Source organism: Mustela erminea, chromosome 14 (genome assembly GCF_009829155.1).
Source record: "Mustela erminea isolate mMusErm1 chromosome 14, mMusErm1.Pri, whole genome shotgun sequence".
Taxonomy (NCBI): domain Eukaryota; kingdom Metazoa; phylum Chordata; class Mammalia; order Carnivora; family Mustelidae; genus Mustela; species Mustela erminea.
This window is the reverse complement of record NC_045627.1, coordinates 7,566,832-7,581,691: the sequence shown is the minus strand read 5'-3', so window position 1 is coordinate 7,581,691 and position 14,860 is coordinate 7,566,832. Positions and strand designations below refer to the sequence as shown.

The 14,860-nt window shown below is 36.0% G+C and overlaps 1 protein-coding gene across 7 annotated transcripts in view; it reads left to right on the top strand.

The window, feature by feature from the left end:
- Positions 1–14,860, top strand: part of LYST (lysosomal trafficking regulator) — a 174,117-nt gene that overhangs the window by 63,838 nt on the left and 95,419 nt on the right. For all 7 annotated transcript variants that reach the window (XM_032313704.1, XM_032313702.1, XM_032313699.1 and 4 more), the window contains 6 exons: positions 254–427; positions 3,919–4,079; positions 5,188–5,378; positions 7,748–7,993; positions 11,282–11,455; positions 12,406–12,555. In XM_032313704.1, the coding sequence (XP_032169595.1) occupies positions 254–427; positions 3,919–4,079; positions 5,188–5,378; positions 7,748–7,993; positions 11,282–11,455; positions 12,406–12,555 (1,096 nt within the window). The remainder of the gene's footprint in view (positions 1–253; positions 428–3,918; positions 4,080–5,187; positions 5,379–7,747; positions 7,994–11,281; positions 11,456–12,405; positions 12,556–14,860) is intronic.

The window sequence follows — 14,860 nt, the reverse complement described above, 5'->3', positions numbered from 1 at the left end:
GAAAATTAATGCTTAAATTATTAACACCAGCAAATGAGCATCATCTATTTTTGCTCATGAATTGAGACAACAATATAAGAAAATAAGCAGATTTTATGGTGCAAAACAAAGACCTACTGAGTTTTCTAGTTAGTTTACAAACAACTGCTTTTTAATCTCATTTAAATATATGGAATTTTAGTTGTTATACATTTATTAAATGCTGAGATCAGAAATTCCATGTTTCCAACCTGTACTTTGTCTCTTTTTGTAGAATGTGCATGGATTCAAATGATGATACAAAAGCTGTTTTACTGGCACAGGTTGAATCACAGGAGAATATTTTCATCCCAAGCAAATGGCAGCATTTAGTTCTCACCTACTTGCAGCAGCCCCAAGGGAAAAAGAATAACCATGGGAAAATCTCCATATGGATCTCTGGGCAGAGGTTTGAAACATTTTAAATAAACGCTAACTTCTTTTACTATTTTAAGTTAGTTTGTCATAGCTTCTGAAACGTATTATAGGAAACTATAGATAAAATGTGCTATATGTTAATGCAGGAATCTGTGTCACAGTTGGATTTTTTTTTTCCTACTTATCACTCTAATACAAAATTAATTTCCCATACTGGGCACTGGTGAAAATATATATTTGAGTTTGGGGGAACATGCACAAATCTGGACATTGAGACATTATGCAGAGTATATGTTAGATCTAAGAACAGAACCTACAATTGGGCCCTTAAGCCTATATACATTTATAAAATGAATCCACAAGGAATTATTTCAATTAAGTGGCTAATCAGGCTAAAACCTAAATATTTTTAAAGGCAAATACCTAAATTAACTCAGGGTTTCAAAAGAAATTAGAATGACTAGGGAAAAATATAAGCCAGTGTGTCAGGTGATAGATTAAGATAGGGTCCTTGAAACATACCAGGTGATAGATTCAGGTATAATACTATGTGATGTTTACTGACCAGGAGAACTTGTGGATCAAGTTAATAAAAAATATTTTCTGGAATAAATTAATGTAAAATTTAACCCTGAGAAAGCTGTAATATATCTTAGATTTATAAGAGTTGGGAAATATTTTATGAATGAAAGAACATAAAAGGAGATACAGAATTGGAAACTGGTATAGCATGAGATGGGGTCAGGCTGGCTGGAAGGAAGATTCTAAGTTGAATAATGAGAAAGAGAAATGAATGCATATGGCAAAGCTACTTGACAGGCAGGTTTTGAATTTCAAGATGAGGTATCTAGGTGTAATTGAACAGACTGTAAAATATTATATACCTGTTGTGTTGCAGACTTTTTGCTAGGTGTGTTCTAAACACTGCCTCCCAATTCTCTCAAATATCCCTCAAAGTAGATTAGACCCACAGAGGAACGACTGTGTGCCCAGAATGGGCTGCAGTAGGCTGAGGGAAATGGTAAACAAGGCTCAAGACTCAAGTTCCGTGCGTTCTTGGAACTCACAATCTAAGGGGGAAGCAGACAACAAGCAAACGCAATTATATGCATTTTACAAATTATGACACATTTTATGGAGTTATAACAGATCCCCAGACAGATGGATCAGGTGGATCAGGAAAGGCCTCTTTGGGAAGAGATTGATTATTTAAGCTAAGACCTCAAGGGGAGATGGAGCCTGTTGTGAGCAGTGGAGGGGGAAGGACATTTCAGGCAGAGGAAAGGGCCCATGGGAACAAAGGGACAGCCAGGGAGGCTATCAAGTTGATGGCTTACAGCTGTCCAGCCTCAGTGCTAGAGGAGGGCAGGGGAGAGGGGGCCTGTGAGTGGCCTAGGGTAGTCAGTCCCCAGGGTCCGCTACAGGAAAGAACAGTCTTTGGAAATAAAATCAGTTTTATTCAGTTTTTGTGTGTTCATTTAAAAAATCCATGGAAATATGTCACTGAAGTTTCCATATTCCAAATAAAATATTTTCTGAGAAATTCTCAGTCTTCAGCCAGTCAATATTTTTTTTTTCAGAACCTAGAGTTAGATAGGTTGGAGTTGGGGATAAGGGCTATGAATAGTGAACCTCTTTCTCCTGGACCCTCGCCTGATTTCTTGAGCTTTCAACATGTGCTGTAGTCAGCACTTTACACAGATTACCGTTTGGTCTCCTGACAACACCAGGAAGTAGGTATATTGTTTCCTCTATTTTACATATGAGACAGTTGAGACCCAGAGTGGAGAAAAGTCATGCCAGAAGAATACAGCTGAACCTTGAACTTAGATACAGCCCATGCTTTAGAACCTGAAGTTTTCCCACCCCCACAGCCTTCTTCCGAATCAGATCATGTAACAGGTATAGGAGAATTTAGATGTTCACTGTAGAGAGTTAGTGAGCATAGTCTCTTCATTCACATATTCCTAAATTACTTTAAAGGAATTTTTTGCCATTTGGTACAAAGTAAGTAATGATTTCATCTGTTAGTAGACTGAAAAGCAAGTGACCAGGACAATTATATTATTCCCTTGATTTAAATTTGGTACTATCTTTAATATTTTCTGAACTAATAGCATAATTTCTGTAAATAATATATTTCAAGAGAAAATGTTTAATACATGATAACACTGAAAAACAAGTTATTAGTAGTTTATGTTGTGATTTAATGATGAGCCCACAAATGTGGTAGGAATATATGGCACATGGTGGATACTTAATATTTGTCGATTTCATCTTGTAAAACAGCTTTCTTTACCCTTAAAAACTGGAGACAAACCATAAGTGACTTTTAATCTCACAAAACAAACTGAGGGTTGCTGGAGGGATGGGGGTTGGGAGAAGGGGGGTGGGGTTATGGACATTGGGGAGGGTATGTGCTATGGTGAGTGCTGTGAAGTGTGTAAACCTGGCGATTCACAGACCTGTACACCTGGGGATAAAAATATATTACATGTTTATAAAAAATTAAAAATTAAAAAAAAAACTGTATGAAGTCATGCTGCCAATAGGTGGCAGTAGTGTTTCAGTCACAGCCACGTATTTGGTTCAAGAAAGATGCGGGCAATAGAAAATACCTCACTGTAATGGTTGGTGTTTGTCAGTTACACCTCAATTTAAAAAAAATAAAAGTTATCATACATCTTTATCAGAAAATGTTTCTATCAAAATCGTATATTTACATGTTAACTATGAAACAGAAAGCCTTAGGGAAGAGTGTTTAAATAAATAGATACACCAATGTGAAATTTCTCGTTGACAGCTAAGCACACCATCTTGTTTATGAACTCCCCCTTCGTAAGTTACCATCATTATCTTATTATGGAACCTAAAACATTCTCCGAATATGGGCAAAGCTTGGTACTCTGCACCTCCAACCAGATGATGACATCCTCTCCTCATGTGTGTATCTCTTTGAGAAAGCATTAGTTTTCCTTTTCCTACTCTTTTATAAGGATTTCTGTAAATACAAGAGACTAATCAAAAGCTCTGTGACTAAGCGTGGAAAGAATAGAAAATGCAGAAAGCACTGGCTCATCAGTGGCTAGGGAGAACCAAACCTGAAGAGGTAATCATCTTTTTCTGAGTGGTCTTTCAAGGCTTCAAAGAAGAAATTTTAGGAATGGCTTACCATGGTGGGGGACTTCTTAGAAAAATTAGGGGGAGGTGGTCAGTTTGTATCTGTAAATCAGAAAGGCGCAGAACTCAGTGACAAAGAAAACTTGGCATCACATGTCCGGTCCCACTTCCCATGGCTGCTGCAGGACTAGCAGGCCTCGCTGTTCCGCTCCCCTCACTGGGGTTTGGGTATTGCCAGCACCGTGGATCAGGAGACCGCAAAATCCGTTCTCTTTCTTCCTATCACCGGCACTGTGCTGCTGAACCAAGAAAACTGCTAAAGAATTTCCTATTATTATACATTCATGCTTGCAAAATACTTAGGTCACTGAAATAATTGACTTAACTTTGTTTTTAATGTAGGAAACCTGATGTTACTTTGGATTTTGTGCTTCCAAGAAGAACAAGTCTGTCATCTGACAGCAATAAGACATTTTGCATGATTGGCCATTGTTTATCATCCCAAGAAGAGTTTTTGCAATTGGCTGGAAAATGGGACCTGGGAAATTTACTCCTCTTCAATGGTATATTTTTCTCCTTCAAAGGATTTCTAATTTTTTTTCAATTAACAAGTATTAAACTAGTAAATTATACTGGATAAGATAGTAATTCCTGTTCCTTCTTTGATACTTAATAAGTACTATATTATCTAGATACCAAGATGCACTTTTAAAAATATTTTAACATTTTTATATTAAGATGCTTCTTTTTGTTGTTGTTGTTTGTTTGTTTGTTTTGTAATTGAGATGCTGCTTACAATTGATATATACATTTCATGTAGGGGATACATCATACCCCAACCCCTATCCCCCCAAAAAAGAAAGCTTATGTTAAATTAACTTTGTTTTATAATCCTGGAAAATGCAATATTATGACAAGTAAACTTAGAATGATTCTCTTTCTTGTAATTTTAGAATATCTACAAAAATATCGAATTTTAGGAAAAAAAGAAATACATGTTCTAAAATTTATAGCTATCTCACTAAGCCTGGCACATAATAGCAGTCAGGCAGTGTTTATTGAACAGACGGGTAGAAGGAATAGAGACGTCAGTCCACATTTATTTTAGAAAAGGATTTACTGAAGTGTAGAGACATTAATCCACATTTATTTTAAAAAAGAATTTACTGAAGTATAGTTTCCATTTACTTAAAAAAAAAAGGCAGAACAAAACCAAAATAACTGTTCTCTAAGGAACAAATAGAATTTTATGATTTTATTTTATCACAAGCTTCACAGTTAACCTTATATCTATTTACTCACTTTCCATCCGTAGCTGGTGTAGGTTGCTTACTCATGACTCCAATTTGGAGCTTGAGACTTTATCAATTTTATAGAGATGAAAGAATTTGGCAGAAAAAATTAATTCATGATTTCTTGCTGCTTATGAAAAATTCTAGTCAGGGATGCCTGGGTGGCTCAGTTGGTTAAGCATCTGCCTTTAGCTCAGGTCATGATCAGGGTCCTGGGATCAAGCCTCACTCTGGCTTTCTGCTCAGCAAGGAATCTGTTTCCCCCTCTTCCCCTCCCCTTGCACATTCTTTTTCTCAAATAAATAAAAATAAAGGTTTAAAATAATTCTCATTGGAGTGATAGAAATAAGTAACTTTTTTTTTTTTTTTTCCTGTTCAGGAGCTAAGATTGATTCACAAGAGGCCTTTTATCTATATGCTTGTGGACCCAACCATACATCTATAATGCCATGCAAATATGGCAAGCCTGTGAATGACTACTCCAAATATATTAATAAAGAAATTTTGCAATGTGAGCAAATCAGAGAACTTTTTATGACCAAGAAAGAAGTGGACATTGGTCTCTTAATTGTAAGTTTTCATTTTATAAGTTTTAACTTTATAGTAACTGATAATATATGTTTATTAAATGTGTAATTAGCTATGAATTAAATTTCTAAAGTGTTTCTTCTTTCTTTCTCACTATTTTTGCTCCCTAAGAACATGGCTTTTTCTTAAAAAAATTTGATATACCCAGAATTTGTTTTCAGGTTTCAAATTTTTATTCCCTTTACCTTAGAACTATATTTCTATGCTAAGTATGAGTTTAGTTTACACCTCTGAGTCATTCAAGAAAAATATTTATGATATAGTGAAAATACATGTTAGCCTAAAAAATATTGTTCATTACATTTCATTTCCATATTTATAAATGAATACTGATTTTTATTTTATACTATTAGTTTTAATTACATATATTCAGATTTTAGAATATTCTTTAATATCAGTAACACGCAGGAATTTGGCTTTCAAAATATTGCTAACTCTGCTTATATGAGGTTCTCAGATTGTTTTTTATGCATTATTATAATATTTTGTTCTAGTTATACAATTTAGGAACCTGGGGGGATATTTTTCATTATAGCAACTAGAAAGCTGAGCCTTTGTCTTAGAAGATCTATGAAAAATTGGTAGATCTAGCTGTGAACTGGCCTTCTCTTGCTTCTTGTAAGAGGTATGGTTAGGGGTCAGAGGTCATTTTTATTTGAAGAAGACTACTAGTTTGGAATGTATTTTGTTGTTAATGAGATATATATCTCATAATCAGAATAAATCCTTCTTTAAAGCTGTAACATTTGACTAAAGGAAAAGAGAAATTCTAGTGTAGATACGTTGTAAAACACAGGTAGGTCTTAAGTGGTATTAAATATGTGTCTGTGGTCAAGTATCCAGAGTGTAGATGCCTATAGAATTTACCTAATGATCTGATATTGTGCATACAGTCTTTTTCTCCCTGGGAAGTGTTTAAGAATGGGGGGCTGGGGGCACTGTGGCAGTCCACTCTGATTGAGCAGTGGTCAGGGATGCTAGATGTCCCACCTCGCAAGGGCAGTATTATGCCGTGAAGAATTATCCCAAATGCCTCACCATTGAGAAAACATGCTCAAGGGAATTGTTCCTCAAACCTGAGCATGCATCAGAGTCACTCAGAGGACTTGTTAAAACAGATTGCTGGGCCAGAGTCTCAGATTCAGTAAGGTCTGAAGTGTGGCCTAGGAACTTGAGTTTGTAACAAATCCCAGATGATGCTGATGCAGCTGGTTCGGGATCAACACGGGATCCTTGTTAGGGAGACCAAGGAGTTCACACAGCTGGCGTTTGTTCAAATAATAATCTAACTGCTCTGGTTTCGGAGTACTCCATTAGTTTTCACACACAAAATTACCTTAATCCTTTTATTTTGCTTGAAAAGAATTATATTAGTCATAAAATTTAACATAAATTATCACAAATGAAAATTCAAAGGGTTTAACATTAAAACTCTTTTTAGAAACCGTTTTAGCATGGTTTAGTAACTGGGGGATTCTGATGTCATGAGCGGAAGGTCCATCAAGGTGCTGGTACCAGGTGGGGCTTGTCTCAGGCAGGTGAACATTTTGTCAGCCTCCTGATGAAAACTCTCGCAGGTTGAAGGGTCTGTTTTGCCCGGCATAATCATGTACTGTAGATTGTGTAGTCGTGTTAGTTGGTATGCAGATGTGCCAGATGATGTCTGGATGAAACTATTTAAACCGCCGTGGTTGAAAGCGATCTAAGCCCAAGGCCCCCACAGCCTCTGTGCAAAGACACGGACCTCAGCACATGATTTCCCTGAGCCTGAGCTCCCTACCTGAAGTCAGAACCTGATGGAAATAACCCTCTGGGGGGAGAAATTTTGTAAATTCTTTTCAGTTTTCGTTAGGAATGATGATAGTCTGGAATTTTATTCTAGTAGAAAGATCTGGCTTACAGTCACTGTTAAATGAGTAGCCAGCCTGTGAACACATTCAAGGCAAAAATTTTGAATTCATTGACCCAGAGTCCCCATCTCTTGGGGTTGTAATGATTGGTTAATATTTGTAAGTGCAAACAACAGTGCCTGGTATGAAATGAGTGTGGTATAAGACTTAGCTGTTCTTAGTAGCAATAGGAAGTATAATTTCATGTTTATTCTACAATGGTTAAAGCTGGAATCTTTCTCAGCCTTGACAAGGTATCTATTATTGGTCACTGCTAATTGAAACTGATCTTTTCCTGTCTGGAGAGCCACCTTGCTCCTCATGTTTACCTTTATTTAGTGTGATGTCTGTCAAAGAAAACAATTTGTTGGGCACCTTTTCACTTTGAAATATTTATTTGTTGGTTGATACCTTACTTTTTAAATTTTGTTTAGTTACTAAAGGAAAATATTTGTGTTTCAGGAAAGTCTTTCAGTTGTTTATACCACTAACTGTCCTGCTCAGTATACCATCTATGAGCCAGTTATTAGACTTAAAGGTCAGATGAAAACCCAACTCTCTCAAAGACCCTTCAGCTCAAAAGAAGTGCAGAGCATTTTGTTAGAACCTCATCATCTAAAGAATCTCCGGCCTACTGAATGTAAAACTATTCAAGGAGTTCTACACGAGATTGGTGGAACTGGTATATTTGTTTTTCTCTTTGCTAGGGTAAGAATCACTGATTAGAGTTTTGTCTGAAGAGAAACTTTTTCTTTAATACTAATAAATTCCAGTGGGTTTTTTTTAAATTACAAAAAGTTTATGTCAACTACATTAAATTTTTAAGATAAAATTACATATTTTTTAGGATGTCATCAAGCAATACTGTTTTTCTGAAAATAAATAAATTGAAAAAATTTTTTTAAAAAAAGGATGTCATCAAGCTTTCTGCCACATATGGTCAAAGTTTCTGTTAATTGTAGAGATTTTAGAAGTTTTCTATTATCTAGAAATGTAATTAGAACAATTAAATATTTGAATGTACAAGATTTAATGGGATGCATGGCTGACTCAGTGGGTATAGTGTCCGATTCTTAATATCCGGGTAATGAGTTCAAGCCCCACATTGGGTGTAGAGATTACATTTAAATAAGTAAGTAAATGTATAAGATTAAAATTGTCAATGAGAAAACAAATACATGCTATAGTAACCAAAAGAAGAAAGGTGTTCTTTGGACAATTGGACACGTTCAAGGTAGTATGGCCATAGGTAAGGAATGTATTCTTTCTTTTTTTTTTTAAGATTTATTTGAAAGAAAGAGAGAGCACAGGGGAGGGGTAGAGGGAGAGGCAGAAGGAAAGGGAGACTTAAACAGACTCCCTACTGAGCACAGAGTCTATCGAGGGACTCACAACCCTGAGACCAGGACCAAGAGTCAGACACTTAAACCACCTGCCACCCAGGTGCCCCAGGAATATATTCTTTAAAATATGGTTTGTGAAACTTGTTTTTCCCAAGCTTCCAGATGCATGGAAAAAAACAAGGGTCAGCAAATAAGTACAAAAAATAATTTGAGTTTGTTTGAAGTTTTTTTAAAGAGAAGGAGAAATATAAAAAGTTTGGTGTTGGGGCACCTGGGTGGCTCAGTGGGTTAAGCCTCTGCCATGAGGGTCATGATCTCAGGGTCCTTGGATACAGTCCCACATTGGGCTCTCTGCTCAGCAGGGAGCCTGCTTTCCCCTCTCTGCCTGCCAACTTGTGATCTCTCTCTCTGTGTGTCAAATAAAAAAAAATAAAAAATTTTTTTTAAAAGATTTTTATTTATTTATTTGATAGACAGAGATCACAAGTAGGCAGAGAGGCAGGCAGAGAGAGAGGGGGAAGCAGGCTCCCTGCTGAGCAGAGAGCCCGATGTGGGGCTCGATCCCAGGACCCTGAGATCATGACCTGAGCCGACAACACTGAGCCACCCAGGCGCCCCAAAAATAAAATCTTTAAAAAGAAAAAAGTTTGATGTCATGAGTACTATATTAGAATAAATTGTTTATTATCTGTTCTACTTTGTCATCTTAGGGCAGGGACGATATCTTTCCTGACGTAAAATAGACAGTCAATGAGTATATACTGATTGTTTACAGGGATTGCTAAAATCCTAAATAGGGGGTACAAATGGTACTAATCATCTCTCCTTCCTGAAGGTCCACTTCCTTGTTAACTAAAGCTGCCTTGATCTTCTTTCATTCTCAGAATTTTATTCCTAGGTGTAACTTCTGCAGCATTCCCCAGTTTTTACAGTCTCCTTAACTGGCTTGCTTTGCTCGATGGGACTATCACCTCTGATTGATTTTGCAATAAGGAGCACATCAGTGTCTGATATTATCATTACTGTTCTTTTTTTTTAATTAATTTTTTATTTTTCATTAACATATAATTAATTATTAACCCCAGGGGTACAGGTCTGTGAATTGCCAGGTTTACACACTTCACAGCACTCACCATAGCACATACCCTCCCCAATGTCCCTAACCCAAGCACCCTCCCCCTGGCAACCCTCAGTTTGTCTTTATTTCATATCATTACTGATCTTATAAATATTTTGTCAGCATTGACTCACCATACTCTAAACTGTTTTTTTCTTCTTTTTCAAAAATTTTTTGCATCCAATATCTAGTAGATTTTCCTATAGTATTTAAGAATTTTTTTAAATTTTATTTTTCAGTATCCCAAGATTCATTGTTTATGTACCACACCCTGTCCTCCAAAATTAAAAGCTTTTTAACTCCTCATCAGCATTTCATGACTAACTTTTATAGCTTTGTATAATTTTAAAATGTATATCCTTGGCTTTCCTTCTTTCATCAAGATACTAAACGTAATTTTGTTATAATTACTGTTACACAGTGACTAGATCCTAGAGAAAATGGTTAATCTTTTTTTGTACCAATTTAGGATCTTGTCAATAAGAATCCTAAAGTATGTTGTCACACTCAAAACTTGGGATCTTTTTTCACTATTTTTCCTCCTCTCCTACAAAAATAAAATTTAATCTCCTTAAAAAGCTTGCATGCATAGGCTGCCTTTTAAACTGGATGTCTGCCATCCAGCCAAATGGGCAACTTGCAGCCTCCTCGCTGTACCAGGACCTTCTGGCTTTAGACCTTTACCCCTCTCCTGTCTCTCACTCCCAGCCACCCGCTGTTCCTTCTTTCCAGGATTCTGTCATCTTTCCAAGTCATCTTCTCTCTATTTATGCTTCACTAACCCAAGCAGAGTAGAGTAAAAAATAGTTTCTGTGCCCTTGTAACACTCGTATCTCATTCTTCTTTTTTTTTTTTTTTGAGAGATTCTATTTTTATTATTTATTTGAAAGAGAGAGAGATCATGAAGAGGGAGGGTCAAAGGGAGAAGCAGACTTCCTGCTGAGCAGGGAGCCTGATGTGGGACTCGATCCTGGGACTCCAGGATCATAACCTGAGCCAAAGGCAGTTGCTTAACCAACTGAGCCACCCAGGCACCCTCTTCTTTGCCTTTAGTCATGATAATAAGGTGTGTGTTTCATATAAAGTAGTTGCCAGAAAGCATTGGTTTAATTGAAGGACAAGGTAAATCTGTGGTTTATATATATCTTATCTTTTGACTAGATAGTAGGCCCTACTGGGGATAAATATCATGCCTTTTACTTCTTTGTTGCCTCCCACACCATGTAATGCAGAGTCTGTTTGTTGATGGACTAATCAAAAACCTGATGGATTTTGCTGACATTTCAGATCACTAATAAAATGGTACTGACTTAAACAGTTGTGAATGTTATTTTAGTTTATTTTTCTAGTATATTTAAGAAACTAAAGATCATGGGATTTATGTCTTTCATTTTTGTTTATTATAGTGCTTAAATAATAAGGAAAGTGTGAGCAAAAAAATAGCTTTCAAATAAAACTGATAGATTGATGTTCTTTAATAGTAATCATACATGTTAAATTTTTCTCTCAGTAAATTAAAATATGTATATTTTTTAGGTTGTGGAACTCAGCAGCTGTGAAGAAACTCAAGCATTAGCACTGAGAGTTATACTTTCATTAACTAAATATAACCAACAGAGAATACATGAATTAGAAAATTGTAATGGACTTTCCATGATTCATCAGGTGTTGATTAAACAAAAATGCATTGTTGGCTTTCATGTTTTGAAGGTATGTCCTCATAAAATTTATTCTTATTCATATGCATTATTCATATGCAATGATACTTCTCTCTTCATTAGTCTTCCAACAATAGAATTTTGTGTTTCAGTTATTCCTGAAGAAAATGAAGGAAACTCAACAGTGTATATTTAATCAAACTAAGATACTCTTCTAGTTTTCTTCATCATGTACATGATTACATTTTTGTCTTGTTTAAAGAATTTTAGGAGAGTGAGAGAAAAAAATTAACTCAATTTTTGATCTGGATGGACTGGCGCTGTCTCTTAGGGCCCCTCATTCTGTAGATTGAGGAATTAAGATCCACGTAGACGTTTGCCTCAGCTCCCAGTTACGGAAGAGAACCCAGTTCTCTGGACACCTAGTATTAATCTACTTCCAGTAGGCAATGCTTCTAGAGAGTTAGTTTTCTAAAGCTGTATTAATTTTTATTTTGATCTAGCTATCATCATATATTTAAATACCTTTCTAGATAAAAGCATTTGGTAACATAGTGAAACTGTTTCTCTCTGAGGGTTCTAGTAGTAAGACAAAAGACTCTATCTCCACCTATGCCCTCAACCCCCACTCCTTGAAATATCAAGATCCATACATTCATGGCATGAATCCTTAGTAATTTTTGTAAAAGTTTTTAAAGCCTAACAGTTTCATTGAATTTAAAAAATAAGAAAACAAATAAAAATAAAAAATAAAAATAGAGGGTTAATTTTACCTATGTTTGAAACTGAATTATCATTTACAAATATTTGAAAGTTTATATTTTTCTAATTTGAATTGTTTTGCAAAACAAATTAAAGATACTCTCTGTAATACTGAATTATTCACTAGTTTTCCTTTGAATTTAATGTTATGACTGCTGAGATTGAAAGCTTAATGTTTCTGTTGAATTTTTGGATTAATCAGCAATTAATGAATCTTGTATTAATGCTAATTTTCCATAGACCCTTCTTGAAGGCTGCTGTGGTGAAGATATTATTCATGTCAATGAGAATGGGGAGTTTAAGTTGGATGTGGAGTCTAATGCTATAATCCAAGATGTTAAACTGCTAGAGGAGCTATTGCTTGACTGGAAGATATGGAACAAAGCCAAGGCATGTGTTTTTATTTATTTTATTTTTTTAAAGATTTATTTATTTATTTGAGAGAGAGTGCTCATGTGCACGCACGTGTGAGTGGGAGGAAGGGCAGAGGGAGAGGGAGTTAGAATCTCAAGTACACTTCCTGCTGAGTGCAAAGCTGCATGCGATGCGGGGCTCACTCTCATGACCATGAGATCATGACCTGAGCCAAAATGAAGAGTCAGATGCTTAACCAGTTGAGCCACTCAGGCACCCCCATGTGCTTTTATTTTTAGTGGTAAAAACATCTGACATAAATTACCCTCTTAGCAATTTTTAAGTGTGCGGGACAGTATTAACTATCTACACTCTGTTGTACAGCAGATATCTAGAATATTTTCATCTTGCTTTACTGAAACTATCTCCATTGAACAACTACCCCTATTTCTCCTGCCCCCCACCCCAGTCCCTGGCAGCCACCATACTATTTTCTGTTTCTATGAGTTTGATTACTTTAGGTATGTCATGGAAGTGTAATCATTCAGTATTTGTCTTTCTGTGATTGGTTTATTTCACTTAGTGTATGTCCCAAATATTCACTTGCATTATAGTATACGACAAGATTTCTTTGTAACACTGAACAATACCCATTGTAAGTATATACTACATTTTCTTTATCCCTTTTAGATTGCTTTATCCCATTTGGATTGCTTCCATATATTGGATTATGTGACTATCACTGTAATGCACATAGGTGTGTGAATGTTTCTTTGAGATCCTCTTTTCAGTTCTTTTGGCTATATAACCAGAAGTGGGATTGCTGAATCATATAGTAATTCTATTTTTTATTTTGCAAGGAACCTGTACAGTATTTTCCATAAGAACTGTACCATTTTACAATCCCACAACCAAGGTTCAAGGGTTCTAATTTCTTCACATCCTTGCCAACAATTATATTTGGGTTTTGGTAGTAGCCATCTTATTGGGTATGAGATGATATTTTATTGTGGTTTTGATTGGCATTTCCCTGATATTTAGTGATGATGAGTATCTTTTCATATACTTGTTGGACATTTGTGTGTTTGCTTTGGAGAAATGTCTGTTCAAGTTCTCTACCCATTATTAAAATGGATTATTTGATTTTTGTTGTTGTTATGTAGTTGTAGGAGTTCTGTGTATGTTCTAGATATTAATCCCTCTCCTGACACGTGTTTGCAGATACTTTCTCCCATTCTATAGGTTCAGCTACTCCATAGGTTGATTGTTTCCTTTGCTGCACAAAGAGACATGTACTTTTAAATATTCATCTAATCATTCTTCTGAAGAACAGAACAAACTTATTCCTTCAATGTAATGTTGATTATAAATAGAAATGTGGAGATTATTTTCTGTGCAAGTCTTCGAGCAGCCATGGGTAATGCTGAGCTGGGGGTTAGGATCAGAACTTGGCCTAACTAGAAATGGCTAGAGCAGTAGTCAGGCTGGAGAACATGGAGCTCATTCAAATGGGCTGGGGACTTGCATTTACCATAAACATTCAGAGGGGATCCTGCTAAGAAGAATCTGGAGAGTTGAGTCAAAGAGAGAGAAATGTACACACTGCTGAGCAGGGCAGCCAAGTTGCCCAGGAGTCACAGAGTTGATTCAGGGTGTTTAGGGCAAGGCTATGAAGTCTTGGCTTCATTACAGATATAAGTTGAGGAACATGGTTGATCTTAGGTCTAGGCACAGCACCTCAACAACTGGATGGATGCACTGGTCTTCTTCACAAGGACCCAGCCAGGGAACGAATACAGAGATATTTACTTTCTGCCCTAGATTTTTTAGGGTTTTTTTTTTTTTTTGAGGGGGGGGGCCTTTTTTGTTTATTTGTTTTTGAAGTAGTCTCCATGCCTAGTGTGGAGCCCAATGTAAGGCTCGATCTCACAACCCTGAGATTAACACCTGGCCCAACATCAAGAGCTAGACACTCAACCAACTGAGCCACCCAGGCACCCGATGCTCTAGTTCAAAACATGGTATAGGTTCTTATAAACTCCTTGGTTCTAGGGTAGACTATACATTTTCTATAGCTATTTAAAGATAACAACATTACCATCCAACCTAATTAAAGACTAAAGTATACAGCTTTAGAATTTTTTAGATTATCAGTTATTCCTGAATTTATCAATGTTCCCCCCATATTTACTCATTATCAATAATGGGTTGGGAATCTGGAAGAAACCTTTATAATCTATTATTAATAAAGATAAATTTTGACCAGTCATGCTAGAGAAAGACAGAATTATTTTTTTAATCTTCTTATAGAAAATTATATTACAAAAGTATTATTATAAGA